General features: G+C 44.2%; 2 protein-coding genes across 2 annotated transcripts in view; one reads left to right on the forward strand and one right to left on the reverse strand.

Moving 5' to 3' along the window:
* The window catches only part of T265_02632 (hypothetical protein), a gene marked incomplete at both ends in the record, with an annotated part of 28,258 nt that overhangs the window by 4,386 nt on the left and 10,464 nt on the right, over window positions 1–13,408 (forward strand). The window lies entirely within an intron of this gene.
* The window catches only part of T265_13057 (hypothetical protein), a gene marked incomplete at both ends in the record, with an annotated part of 50,405 nt that continues 39,888 nt past the window's right edge, over window positions 2,892–13,408 (reverse strand). The window contains 4 exons of the mRNA XM_009166952.1: window positions 2,892–3,297; window positions 8,789–9,324; window positions 13,186–13,349; window positions 13,396–13,408. The exon at window positions 13,396–13,408 is cut by the window's right edge and continues 183 nt beyond it. Coding sequence (XP_009165216.1) covers window positions 3,180–3,297; window positions 8,789–9,324; window positions 13,186–13,349; window positions 13,396–13,408 — 831 coding nt within the window. The remainder of the gene's footprint in view (window positions 3,298–8,788; window positions 9,325–13,185; window positions 13,350–13,395) is intronic.

Here is a 13,408-nt window from a genome sequence, read left to right on the forward strand (position 1 = left end):
CTTGAGAGAGAAACTTAGGCCGAATCCTAAATGTTGGAACGGTTATTAAGTGAACACCCGGTAGTTGTGTCAACTTGTTGAGTTTCCAAACCAATTTCTCATTTCCCTTCTGGATTTACCTATGTGTAAATTGGACCACCAGTTAGACAGTTTTAACTCTCACTAGTTGACACCCCATCACTCCGTGCCCCACACAACCGGGCCCATCTCCTTAATTCAAGTCAATCTGGTGCGGCAGTGATGGCGCGCGTGGAGCTCGCGTTTTTTTCGTCTCAAAGTGTGACAATAATGTCTTTAGTTAATTGGGCGCTTGTAGTCGCCGTACAGGGGATATGAACGACATTTTCCGATGTCTCTGTATCAAGTAAAACCACATAAGCTTCTTTCTGATAACAATATCTTCCAAGAGCTGACAAAGAGGCAGTGTGGCCCCTCTATACAAACCGGTGCCACCGGGGGTAACAGGGATGACAAGTTCTGAGAATACAGCCCTATACAGAATGAACACAGTGAGTGTTATACCAATAACAGCTATTTGTACAATGTAAAGCGTCAGTGACATTCTACATTCCTTACATTCCTGGAAGAATGATATCTACCCCAATGAGGGAAAGTCATTACCCACGAACAATCTTCATAGAGGATTTCGCATTTGTTTCAGCATAAAAAATTTAGGGAGATGAAACTGGTCTTGATGGCCAAGTGATTGTTCTGTGTGGAGGGCCTAAGAAAGAAAACCGTATCACACTGCTCTTTGACAGTTCACGCCCTTTTTGGGGCTCATCATGTAGGCGCAGTCCCCGAGTTTCCGTCAACCGTATGATGTAATTGAATCCAAATTGAACAGATTCCGACAACTACGCTCCCTTGCATATTAGAGTGGTTTTGGCGGGAGACTCACCTGGAACATCATAAACGAGATATTCAGCTGGGTTCCAGGTGAGTCTTCCGTCGAAACCATATTGATACGCAAATGAGAATATATGTCGAAGACCGTATTACCATTAGCTGTGGCGTGTACTATAATTAGGGTGAAACATTGAAGGTCTCGATTGAAGATGATTAGATACGATCGTAGACATTTGTGAATCAGTCCAGGTTACAGTAAGCAATGCTGTTTGAAAGCATCAACTTTCGGTATTTGTCTACCTGGAGTAAAAAGGAAGTAGAATATCAAGGAGGATTCTAAAGCCACACGATAGTCTATTACTGGGCCACATCAAATAGGTAATCTCCGATTTTCCATCAATCCTATTTGGTACATTTGGGGACCAAATGGTGTTATTCTATCCCGTTTCGATGAGAAAATAAATTTAGTCCGAATATGTACTGGCTTCTCCCTTAGACTTTCTCACTACCAAATTGTTTTGTTCTCGTTTCCGACTTCAGTCTGCAGACTGTTGTGAATATCATAGATTTCCGTACAAACTGGAAAAAGCTGAAACATTTATGGCCCGTCATACTAGCCAAAGGCCCATGGTCTTAATCTACTTCTGATGTTCCCTTACATTAATCAGGACATCGAAGTAAAGAGTACACATTGTATGAACACAAGGATATCTGGGAATGGAGTCTTAGCTCAGACAGGCAGGTTTAATTCGAATTCACTACAGACGTACATTTTCACTTGAGCTGCATGCACTTCGGATTCCCATTTTACAATCTACTAAAACCCCTCCTTATTTCCAGCCCTGGATTGTCAACTCACGCGCTTGCAAGGGGTTGCACGAGACAAGACGACACCAGATTTGGACGATGTTCAATAGCTTGAAGTACGGACGACCCCATACTCATGTGTTACACCAAACCGATGGCAAGCGAGATCAATCGCCCGATTCCGTGTTTCGAACTTAAGCGTTACTTGAAAGTTGTGATAAGCTTGACACATCAGACTGGATATCCTCCGCTCGAATCGACGAATTTTCAGTGGGGAAACACATGACACGGTCACTGTGAAACATAATCCGCAGGACTTGGGATCCGTTACAAAAAGCCACAAGCAAAATGGTGAACCGCATCAACAGTTCAGCCCACACGCGAATCACAAAAATGATGCACACGTCCTTCAGATGAATTACTGGCATATCCAGCTTATTACTAATCGTTCTACGAAGGATGAACTGTCGACTTCAGAAATGCTTCGGAAATTAAGATGAAGAACCTCCGAGTGCCGGTGAAATTCCATAACACGTAACAGCACCTACCAACAACTAGAAGCGACTAAATGAAATCAAGTTCTGAACTGGCCTAAAAGATGGATTCCCATTTGACGTGTGACCGTCGAAACAACTATAAATGGGCAGAGTAACCGATTGGTAGAGAAACACGATTAAACTTCCGGGCGGAATGTCAGCCACAACTGAATTCAGAGACATAACACGGTTGAGAAACAGAAAGTTGTGCTTTCTAAGTCGATTGACATGCTGGCGTCGATATCGGTCCAGTGCTCTTAAACAAAGGAGGAAACGATCCGAAACGGGCACCTGAGCAGGCTCAACTGTCTTATCAAGCTTGCGAGACCAAGTCAACATTTCCGCGGCGACGCCTTGATTCAAATGGCCCACCCTTCTGGGTTAAACACATCCAGTTGAGCAACACAACTAGATAAGATTAGCACCACAGAATAATCAAACCCATAGTATTAATGATGCCCCACTTAGCTCCAGAGTTAAACCACAATCTCTTAGCCGGGAACTGAGTGAGTTGAGACCACCCTTTGGTTGCTACTGTCTCGACTTAGGCAACCTGGTAATATGTTAGCCCTCATGGTCTATTGATGTTGCTCCAGCTGAATGACCACCTGATCGGTTCACGGAAATGTAGATTCGAACTACTTTCTCGACCAGGATGGACTCCTTCCCTGGTCAGGGGCGTACAACCCCAAATTAGCACAGGATAATCCAATCTGTCCATAATTCTGACAAGACTGTCGAAGTGGGAATATACAACCTTCTTCAAAGCAACAAGAGAGTGGAAACGTAGGTAAAAGGAGCCAGTCAGAAATCGTGCACATTTTGGCTAGAAGATTGGGTCTAATCTGAATGTAACAAAGAAACAAAAAAATTTCAGTTCGGACGCAGTAGCCCCGCCTGGATGCTCTAATCTGTGTGGCAGGAGGGCACGATTCGACTATAGGAAAGTCAGGGCGGAGAATGTTAAGTGAACTGCATTCTCGTGTGTTAAAAATGTGTCTTGGCAATGCGAAAGGCCACGAATCCAAACCCCGCCAAGATAGTAGCCGCAAGAGTCCATTTCCAAGCATAGTCCGTCTGGGCTAGCTGAAGGCCGCGGAGGTGACTGTTAAATACAAGGGGAAACGTAGTTTGTGATGACCGAAATTAACAATTGATGTTGGGCTATGAACACGTAACGGAATGTAGGATGGATAAGACAACGATATGCAGTAGAATTAGCAAAAGCAACATAGCATTGTTATATCTCGGACCACCTGACATTGATGGAAACAGGTGACACTCGGTAAGTAAGTCATCCGTGACTGAAAACACATCATCATCATTGTCAGCTGTAATAACCGCGTACTCGTCGTACAGTGGTTGTAGGTACCACCGTTTCATTGACCGATTATTTGGAGGGAAGGATAGGTAGCTGCGCATTGCAGGCGGGAGCTGATAAATTGGTGCATAAATCCAGCACTGTCAGTGGGCTGTCAAGTGGGGGGGGGTTGGAAAAGAAGCTATGCATTGAAGGCAATAGCTTGGATGCAAGAGCGCCATTGAGGGCGCGACTGAACCTTGTCTGACAATGTCTCTAGCCATTGGTGTGGCCCGTTTCGGGGTCCCCATCCAGGAAGACGGCAATGGCCATCACAACTGAGTTTTCTGGTAATGACTTTTATACCTCGCTGCCAAGTCATTGTTTGACCGCCTCTGGCTCTCTTCCACCCTTCACGTGGTTGTGCAAAAAGAGCCCTTCGAGGAAGTCGGTCGACTGGCATACGCAACACGTGGCCAAGCCAGGGATTCATCCCCCCACCCCCCAATTAATCCAGCCCTAAACCAAACATAAGGGAATGATTGGTTCAAAGACCGTCACTTGCCCAAATCAATGAATAGGAGGCTCCGTGGAGCGAATAAAGTATCAACTGACCGGTATCGGTAATAGGGGGTAAGGCACCGACAGCTGGTTGCGTGCGTCGCGATTTGATTTGGGTTCTGATTTCTCCATTGGAGAACGGATGGCTACTTATCTGGCGAGTACCCTCTCTTACCAAGTTTGCGACGCGTTTATCCGTTATTGCGGGTAACTCACAGGCCTTACCAGAAAACAGTACTGGAAATGTTTTCGAAAAGGTTTGGTGACAATCGGTAGATTTATTGCTGGGCAACGTTTCGCTTTTGATACAAAAGCTTCGTCAGGCCTTCTGATATTAGCTTTCGAGCTATACCAATAACATAAGTAGCGAACTTGGAAATAGTTCGAGGCCCTGGTTTATGAGGACAACAATTTTCGGGTTTATTAGTTTTCAGTTTATTAGATCTGAAACCTGAGTACTTTTGTTTACAACCATTGACAGGAGGAATGTAGAAGGACCCAATAAGGAGATTGATTCAAGTAAAAAGTATTGGGAAAGATCAGCTTGAGAGTTGTAGACATTTTAGTGTCCTTTAGCTTTGGTAGGTAATACATTATGATTTTTCCTATTGCATGGACCACGAACAACTTGCTCGGAGTTGTTCGGAAGCATTTTATGGAAACTGTACGAAACATCTTGGTTTCTACTAGATATATCCCTTTATTTTACACATATTGAGGATGTGGCTCGTCTTTAAATTGATTAGTAGATGTCCTTCATTTGAACACATGGGCCATGAGTAAATTAGCCAACCGGATTGTTGGTTCGTGAGTATATCGGACGACCGTTTTCATACAGTGCAGAAAGTCGTGTAGCATGAACTTTTTTGGACCACTTAGCTTTGAGAATATTCGTCGAAATGGCAGAGATTGTGAAATATGCGCTCGGTTTTGTTGTTAACTATCGATCAGTTTACATTCCATCACTCAATGAATACCAGTAGAACCTAATAAACACACTGAGTGACGTGTGTTGTACACCACCTAGGAATACAAAGTCGGATGCTTTGGAGAAACATAAATTAAAAACAGCCCCTTACTCATCTGATTCTAGCTATATATATCTACGGAACCCAGTAAAAACCCTAGAATGAAGTGGTACAAGATACATATCTCTGTTAAGTTGGTGCTAACGGCACACTTAACTGAATCCCAGCGGAATCTCCCGTTCATGGTTTTTTTTAAATTGCGTGTGCTGCACAAAGGTTGTCTCATGTTTCAGTTGGTGTGATGTGTCCACATCACAGTATATTTTCTTAGCGGAACACGGTTGCCGAAACCTCCTCGACAGTTCACGACCGGTTTCGCTCTTCTTCAGACTCATTAGGTAGGCGCAGCCCATCAACCTTATGTTCCAGTTGGATATCACAATATAGACCATTTGTGGACTGCACACAGTTGCAAGTTAAATTGCTGTTGACGGAAGTTTCGACCTAAACCGAGCTGAACTCTCAGTTACGATACGATTACCTATGGGCTTCATGGAGAGCGACACAGGTAGTGGGTGGTCAAAGAGTTTCCAGAAACCTTGTAAGAATGCTGGGTTTTTAATCCGGACAGCCAGATGCCGGGAAAAAACATACTTTTTTGACCGAACAGGCGGGTCAGCACCAGGCCAGGTTTCAACGGGTAATTGCAGCTGAATGAAGGGAAAGTCAGTATTCGACCCAGTTCAATAGTGCCTACTGGATGACTGACTGGATGACCACAGTCGAGATCCAAGCCTAATTCGGCTTACCGAGGCTAGCTGAAGATACCGCAGGAGTCATCGCCTTAACAAAATCCCAAACTGTTTCTATACCGAAAAAGAGTATATATCCCCCTGGATTTTAGAGGAGATGGCATTGCCTCCAAAGCGTAGATTTCTAGTTACCGACCTAATGGATCCAAATAAACTGACACTATTACCACCATCATCTGTAAAAAGATTCTTTGACCACTTTGTCCACCTAAAACTCTGTGAACCCATCGGAATGCGATTGCGGAAGAATGTATTCAGGCGAAACAGAGAAGAATTTGTTTGCTGAGATATCTGAACATCTGAGGTCGAGCTAGTAGAATAAGTAAAGTGCGAAATTACTGGCCGGAAGGTTTGCGGTTTGAACCCGACCGAGTTTTTGACTGCTCATGTCTGGGCTTGGGCAACTTGGCAGTATCCCAGCTCTCGTAAAACGTTCGAGTCGCACGGCAACTATTCACCTAAAAGGTACCACATCTGAAATACTCCTACTGTATCTGCCCAAGTATCTAGTCCGATCAACTGATAAATTAAAGAGATAAGATACTCCATCGTCAAGCCAATCCACGGTCAACTGCAATGAAACATCATATTCACTCCAGATTGTTTGTCACGAAAATCGGAATCCATTTCTGCGTTGAGCAGAAGCGCGATCGGAAAGGCCTTTAGTTTGAATTTAACCTGGTAAGGACAAACACACAGAAACTTAAACTGTGTCCACCACAGGTTCAGTCACACCCTCATTCCTAGGCCGTCTAACATTTTCCATCTGTTAGTTTTCACATCTAACATCATGACCTCAATATTCTCGTCCTCGTCGCAACATTTCCAAATATGGATTTACCACATCTGTCCAATCCGGTTTCACGCTATTCGCTTTGTAATCATGTGTGCGTTTTATTTATCTATGCCATATTTATTGTGATGATAGCAGACAGTAGAACGAGATGTCACAAAACCCCATGAGCCCCATTTAATCCATCAAATAGCTGTTCCTCTTCGGTGCTTGCGTCGTGTCTCTTTTGCTGAGAATAGGACGATATATGTGCGAATTAACCTACAATGGGAAAGACTGACATCATACACTGATATTATCGCATGAGTGAACTTGATGTACACTGTGCGAAGCAACCGTAATAAGAAAAATTTCAAATGAATTCCGGTGGGGCAATAGTTGGAAAACTGCGGACAGACCCGATATTTGAATAATGAATTGCAGCATCGCGAAAAAAATACGTTGTCAACCAAAGGTGGAGAAAAGAGGATTTCCGATTCAAGTTCAATACCATTCAACAGATGGAAATGTCCCCAGTCATTTCCACTCTACGAAGCACGCTAGATATTTGAAAAATGTGGGAAAACAGTAGCAAGTTGAGTAACTACGAGCGGAGGAGAAAATAAGGTTGGATACACTGTTGAATTGAGCTAGAGATAGCCCAGTGATTAAGGCGAGAACGGACAGGCTTGTGGTACGAATCTAGCCATGGCATCTCGACCGCTCCTGTCTAGGCTTGGGCAATCCACAAGTATCTCGGCCCTCATGCTTCCTTCGAATGCCATGGTAACTATGCCCTGAAAGGACGTCACAGGTGAACTATTATTCGTCGTGACACTCGTTAACACGTGGTCGAAAGATACCAGTTATTATTCCCTCTCAATTACTACCAAATAGAGTTGTTTTTCTAGGGCTATTCTTTAAAAGAAATGAGCATAGAGGCATCCAAGACGCGTGTTTTTCGTCTCTGCCGACTCGGGAATCAGAAACATGAATGGGAAAATAAGAAACGCTAAACATGAAGCAATGAACCATGACCAAAGTACCAAGTACGGAAGCACGCGGTACTTGCCAACTCTCAATATGAAAAACCATACATCTCAGTGCAGAAGAAATACGCCCTTGATCAAAACTAACTACGTCTACAATCGAGTGTCCGGGCAGGCGAATGCCGGACAAAGGAAACAATAATGTAACGGAGCTGTTCAACAAAAATTCGTAGAATTTCATGCCAACATTAGTAGTTCTACGTCTAGTTATGGTTTGTCTCAGTCATAAGAGTAACAAGGAGAGCACTTCGATCATGAAACGGCTGAAGGGTCTATTAATTTTAATCATGAAGACTGTGACTACAAGGAGCTTCGAACTCGTTCCTCCCACCACTAATCACATGAGATGAAATTCGTTCTCGTTTGGCAAACTCTAACTCGTGGACGCGATTAGAATGTTTCTGTTCATTCAAGTATCGTTCAATCATCCCGTGGGTAGTGGCGTCCAAACGGGGTTCTATGATAGTAAACAGCAGATCGGAGCTCCGGGGCCACTCAAAGCTTGTTCATATTGATGCCAATCGGCATTTTTACATGACGTCTCTAAGAAACTCTCAAAAGTCTCAAAGTATCCTGGTAGATATTCAGAGGCGACTCGGTGTGAAAGTAAGGCCGTACAAAAGAACACATGGACCTCATATCTTGCCATTAACTTTAAGCAGAACGTCGAGATGTCCTGTATGGAAAATGCATGCAGTGCTAATCAGTTTGTATGATCGATTCCCAGGGGCACGAAAATCATCAGATGGGCACACAAAAGAATCCATGCGAACGAGAACGAACTACAATACCGGGCCTTGACATGTGTGCTACAGGATGGTCTACCACTAAGTAAATGAAGTAAAGACGAAACTGATCTACAGCAGGTCTAGGGTTGTGCCTCTAGGCCCATTTGATGGCATCACCCAGGATAGTGCGAGAATTACCACAAAGGACAGTACAGTAAACTGAACAGAGGTTTCAGGCTTGTCGATGCAAAGTCGATGAGTAACTGTTCAGCTTGGAAAAAACACTTTCAAGAAATCTATCTCTGGTCGCATTGGGCAAACGGGATGGCAGCGTGATAAGGATAGTAATTCACGTTCACATGTCCTACAAAAGAAGAAAGAGTGAGGGACATAGAAATGAACTCACGGATAATTTGCCAAAGTGCATAATGTGACATAGACCGGGAGAAAATTCGTATCTCTTGCTGAGAATTCCATCGACGGACGATAGGCGAGGTCCGGCTTCGAATGACGACGGCCTCGAGCATCTAGCGGAGGATTCAACTGCACAGATTCCTTCTCCAAGGATAAAAGAGAAAGACCTATACCTGGAGAGAGTTTGTGTGAAGAGTCCTTAAGCAGATGGGTTTCACCACCAGCAGTTGAAGAAGACGGTTCAAGTGAACCAGCCCGACGACTCGGCATGGGATTAGGAAATAGATTAGTGGCAGACCTTGATCTCGAGACAGGATCACCAAGGCTTGAAGCTACGTTCCGCGTGGAATTGGACGCAAGGGCATTCAAGCATTGTTCCAGGTTCATGCTAGAAAATGGTTCCGGAGGATTAAGGTTGTATTTGGTTGTCAGTTCGATCGGGTCAACTTGGTAGTTCTGCACAACACGCGGCTGATCAGATTTCGATTCCACGAAAAGGCACGGGACTCGAGTGCCTCGATAGTAATTCTGCACAGTAGAGGGGATTTCGAGGGAGAAAATTTAGCAAACAAAGAAAGATCGCTCGACAGCAAACATAACACCACACAAACGCGATTTAGCCATCACTGTCATCACGACGATCAATGGACTAATCAGCTTATCCCAAGCTATCGATCTCCCCAGGAATGGAGATCCCGGCATCGTCAATTTCTTCAAAGTCCAAACCAAGTCGAAACCAAGATGAGGGACGTCAATCAAACTAGTAAATCTTTCTACGCACGAGGTCTAGATATGTTAGTGGTGTAAGTGACCAAAGTGTGTTTCGCTGACCCGAGAGCTTTCGATATTCCACAAATAACCGACTGTTTCTACAAGCACACACAACGGAGCTGGTTATATTCTGTCCGGCGGATGATGAAAAGATGAATACTGTGTTCCGTAATTTTAATCCAAACTGTATGAATAATGGAGCGCAACATGCATTTACCCTGACCGTCATGACTAGACGGCGCATAAGCAGGGAAACTGCACCTTTTAATGCATCAGATGAAGTTTGGAAACTTCGCAAAAACTCGCGAAGTTTTTCTGCTGTACCAGTGAGGTAACACAAGAAGAAGCCAATCGTATCAAATCACATGTACGAGAAAACTGTGTTCCAATAGCTCGTGAATTTCGGGGAATTATATTGGACTGAGAACAATAAGGGTAAGGACAAAAAAAGTGCAGTCAGATAGAGTTTAACCTCTATGACAGCTTCTTGATAGCTCAATTCAGATTTGAAGCTATTTAATCCATACATTATGTTAATGGTAACGAGGGATCTAGACAAGCCCGATAAATGACTTTGAAGCTGTTAGGATTAGACATATTGTTGGGTTTTTTCAAAGTCACGTTTCCATCTGAACCGTCAGGAGACCATGCCTTTGCGTGACATATAGTCTTATGCGTCGTGTGATCCGTTGAGCTGTAACGAAGTGTGTGTCAGTGTGGCACTCTGGGTCTCTCATACCAGGCGGAGGTTAGACTAACAGAGTCTAGTGCCCCTCTTCCCAAGTTAGGAGGTGGAACATGCGTGGCACGCTTTTTCCTTAAGTTAGACTGCCCTATTAGTTTTGAGTCAAATACGGCTATCATGTGATCAGGCTTTTGTGCCACAATCGACACTTTCCAGGTTGCTGATTCTAGGCAGCACACATAACAATGAAATGCATAAACAGAAATAATTTCATGCCACATCAGCCGTCGAGTGTCATCAGCAGCAGCTTCCTGCAGACAGTAAGGCGGGTAAGCAAAAATAGACTGACGTCTCTCATATGTGTTCGTCATCTTTAATTACACTACCTTTCCATTTAACCAGCACTCGCTATTAGGCGTGTCCATCTTGAGCCGAAGGAAGCCACCGCTTACACATAACCTTTCATGTCCGTTTCCCAGACTTTGCTCACAAGTTTTTATTGCGAGCTTGAATATGTGAACCCTTGAGCAAGTCCGGCAGCAAGTAGTCATTGGTGATTGATTCACCTCTCAAACCCGAATACAACATACAAGTACGAAAACCAAGCTTATGGCAAAATAACTTTCCAGACACTGCGGACTAAGAACTTCACAGAAAGCGCCATCAAGGCACGAGCTTACTGGAAACGTCCAAAACCAGATCAACAAGCTAAGATGTAGCCTGAATAATGGCCGATCGTAACGCCATACTTGATCGAAAGCTTTCAAAAATTTGGAGTATACTAATTTAGTTTTACGGAAAAAGTCCGTGATCATACATGTGTGACACGTAGGTCGGTAGGTCGCCTGTAGATTGAGGGTGCCCAAGCCTGTTAGAGATCGTCCAGGAGGCTATTGTTTTCAGATCACTGGCACAAGTTGATCATAGAACTCTGAAACATCTGAATGACTCACTAAGGTAACGGTTGGGAAACGCTTCACATGTTCCAGAAACATGCGCTAACATGAAGCCGCTGTTGTGGAAGATCCTTTCACTGTCTTCCCGTGAAGGAAATACCTCCACAAATGCGGGGAGGCTAGATCAGCTGTTAGACACTCTAGCCTCGTTAACTGATGGTCGCACTAAACCGTGGGTACAACTCAACAACATCGAAAACATAAGGTGCCCGTGAACTGGGTTGATATTATTTTCGTAATCCAACGGTTCTAATGACGGTGCTGTCCAGCAGCAGATTCCACGCTGCCTTGCAGGTGGCACTTGGTAGTGCAAAGGCTGAAGATGCGAAAAGTTCACCAGTGAAGTCGGAATGTGCTCACTTGTGATATTTGATTGAGGGGGAGTTGAGTGAGTCACCATCACCAAATTAGAAAGAACAATTTTGATCCGTAAATATTGGAAGCCAGAAGAACAACGTTCGAGGGAGAATAGGTAAAAAGACTAATGGATAGGAAAAAGTGTAGGCAAGAATCTCACCGCTAGAATGGAATACCGGTTTGAAGCCACAAAAGTGTCAAACGGTGTCAGTTGATTTTGGCATCACTTGTCTTTGAAGTCCACTTCGAAAACAGATTGTGGCATCTGACTGGCCCGCTAGGATATTTGTCAACGTCGTTACAGTATAGCAAAGATCACCAAACACGCAAAATAATGGCACCAGAAAACGGACGTTCGTGACAAACCGCTTGTAAAAATTGGCACTTCTGTTCTGAACTGAAGACCTGGTTCACGATGTTCACATACGGTGTCTAGTGCTTGAGGAAGCAAACAGAAGACAAACCGGATGTGTGGGCGAGGGCTGCAAGTAGCGAGATCGACAGAGGACTGCGGTGAAGCAGTGTGTAATATTAGACGAATTTTGGCTCAGGTGTAACAGTGTTTTATAGTTTCGCAGCTTTGATTCACTCGGGAGGAGCAAAGGATTGTATTGTCCTAAAAGAACGAGCACCAGGAGCATCTGGGTCTAAATCACAGGCGTAGCGGTAATCGAGCAAGTTCTTTACTGAACCACTCAACCTAACTAGAACAAGTCTATTATTGCAAAGGTACCGGGTGCACAGCGATCGGTGTATTCGAGCAGGTTCTTTTTGGGTGGCACGATGAAAAAATGTTTACAGACTACAAATATGGTCTCAGATAGTGTTTCCACATCAAAATGTGGTGCCACGAATGCTAAGACGTCCCAAATGAGGTCAACCAGTCATTTCGTCGATCACGGATTGGGCGATTTACGCAGCTCCTTTCTGTATGGCTTTGATGAATTGTCCCCAGTCGTTTCGGCCTACTGTACCAAGATTAGTAGGGAAGAATTAACAGTACAAACTTCGGGACTGATAGTGAACTCAGGCAAAGAAAAAAATCTTGGACCTCAGGATGCTTGATTGCCTTTACTTGGATCTCAGTCTTCGATGCTTAAATTACAAGATTTCTTCTGCGGGTGATTAAGCCCTGCTAGACATCCAAAAAAGCGCGTAACCGACAGTTCATGAGGAGGACTTCACCCTTCAGTAACGGGAGTGAAAACTTTCCACTAGTTAGTCGAGGGTGGCTTGTCTACTGTAAATATGCATTCAGATAGACTAATTGACATGTAGCGTTAAGTTCACTAGATGCCCGGAAAACCAACTCGCCTAATGGGATACCTTTCTAGGCTGTGTTAAACAGACGAGAAGCACCTTAAGTTTGCTCCATCCGTGTTGGATATCAACACACGCACGTCGGCCTCAAGCCTCGAAGAAGCTTCAAAACTTAACATTACATATTGAGGATTTTACCATTGGGTCATAAGTAGCTGACCCGCAGTGAGAATGGAATATAAAATCATAATCGTGCCTCCTGGAATGATCAGATAATCGCAGGTGAAACTATAAAAGATGGGACAGTGTATTGAATTGTGATCATGGATACTAAAACAAAGGACGAATTCGTGAACTCACAAGAAACAAATTGGCAACATATCGAAAAGAATCTGAATCCGAAACATCATACACAAGGCAGGCGACATCTGCAGAAAGAGCTTCGCCAGCTGTCATCTGTTCGCCACCAGCTGCTCCAATCTCATGCATAATCAGCGTTCTTTGCTGCCCATAGACTTGGATTCCTGTGGCCGCCGCCCAACCACAAGAGCGTCCTGATAACCCACCAACGGCGAGGGCCCCC

The sequence above is a fragment of the Opisthorchis viverrini genome, assembly GCF_000715545.1.
Source record: "Opisthorchis viverrini unplaced genomic scaffold opera_v5_33, whole genome shotgun sequence".
Taxonomy (NCBI): Eukaryota; Metazoa; Platyhelminthes; class Trematoda; order Opisthorchiida; family Opisthorchiidae; genus Opisthorchis; species Opisthorchis viverrini.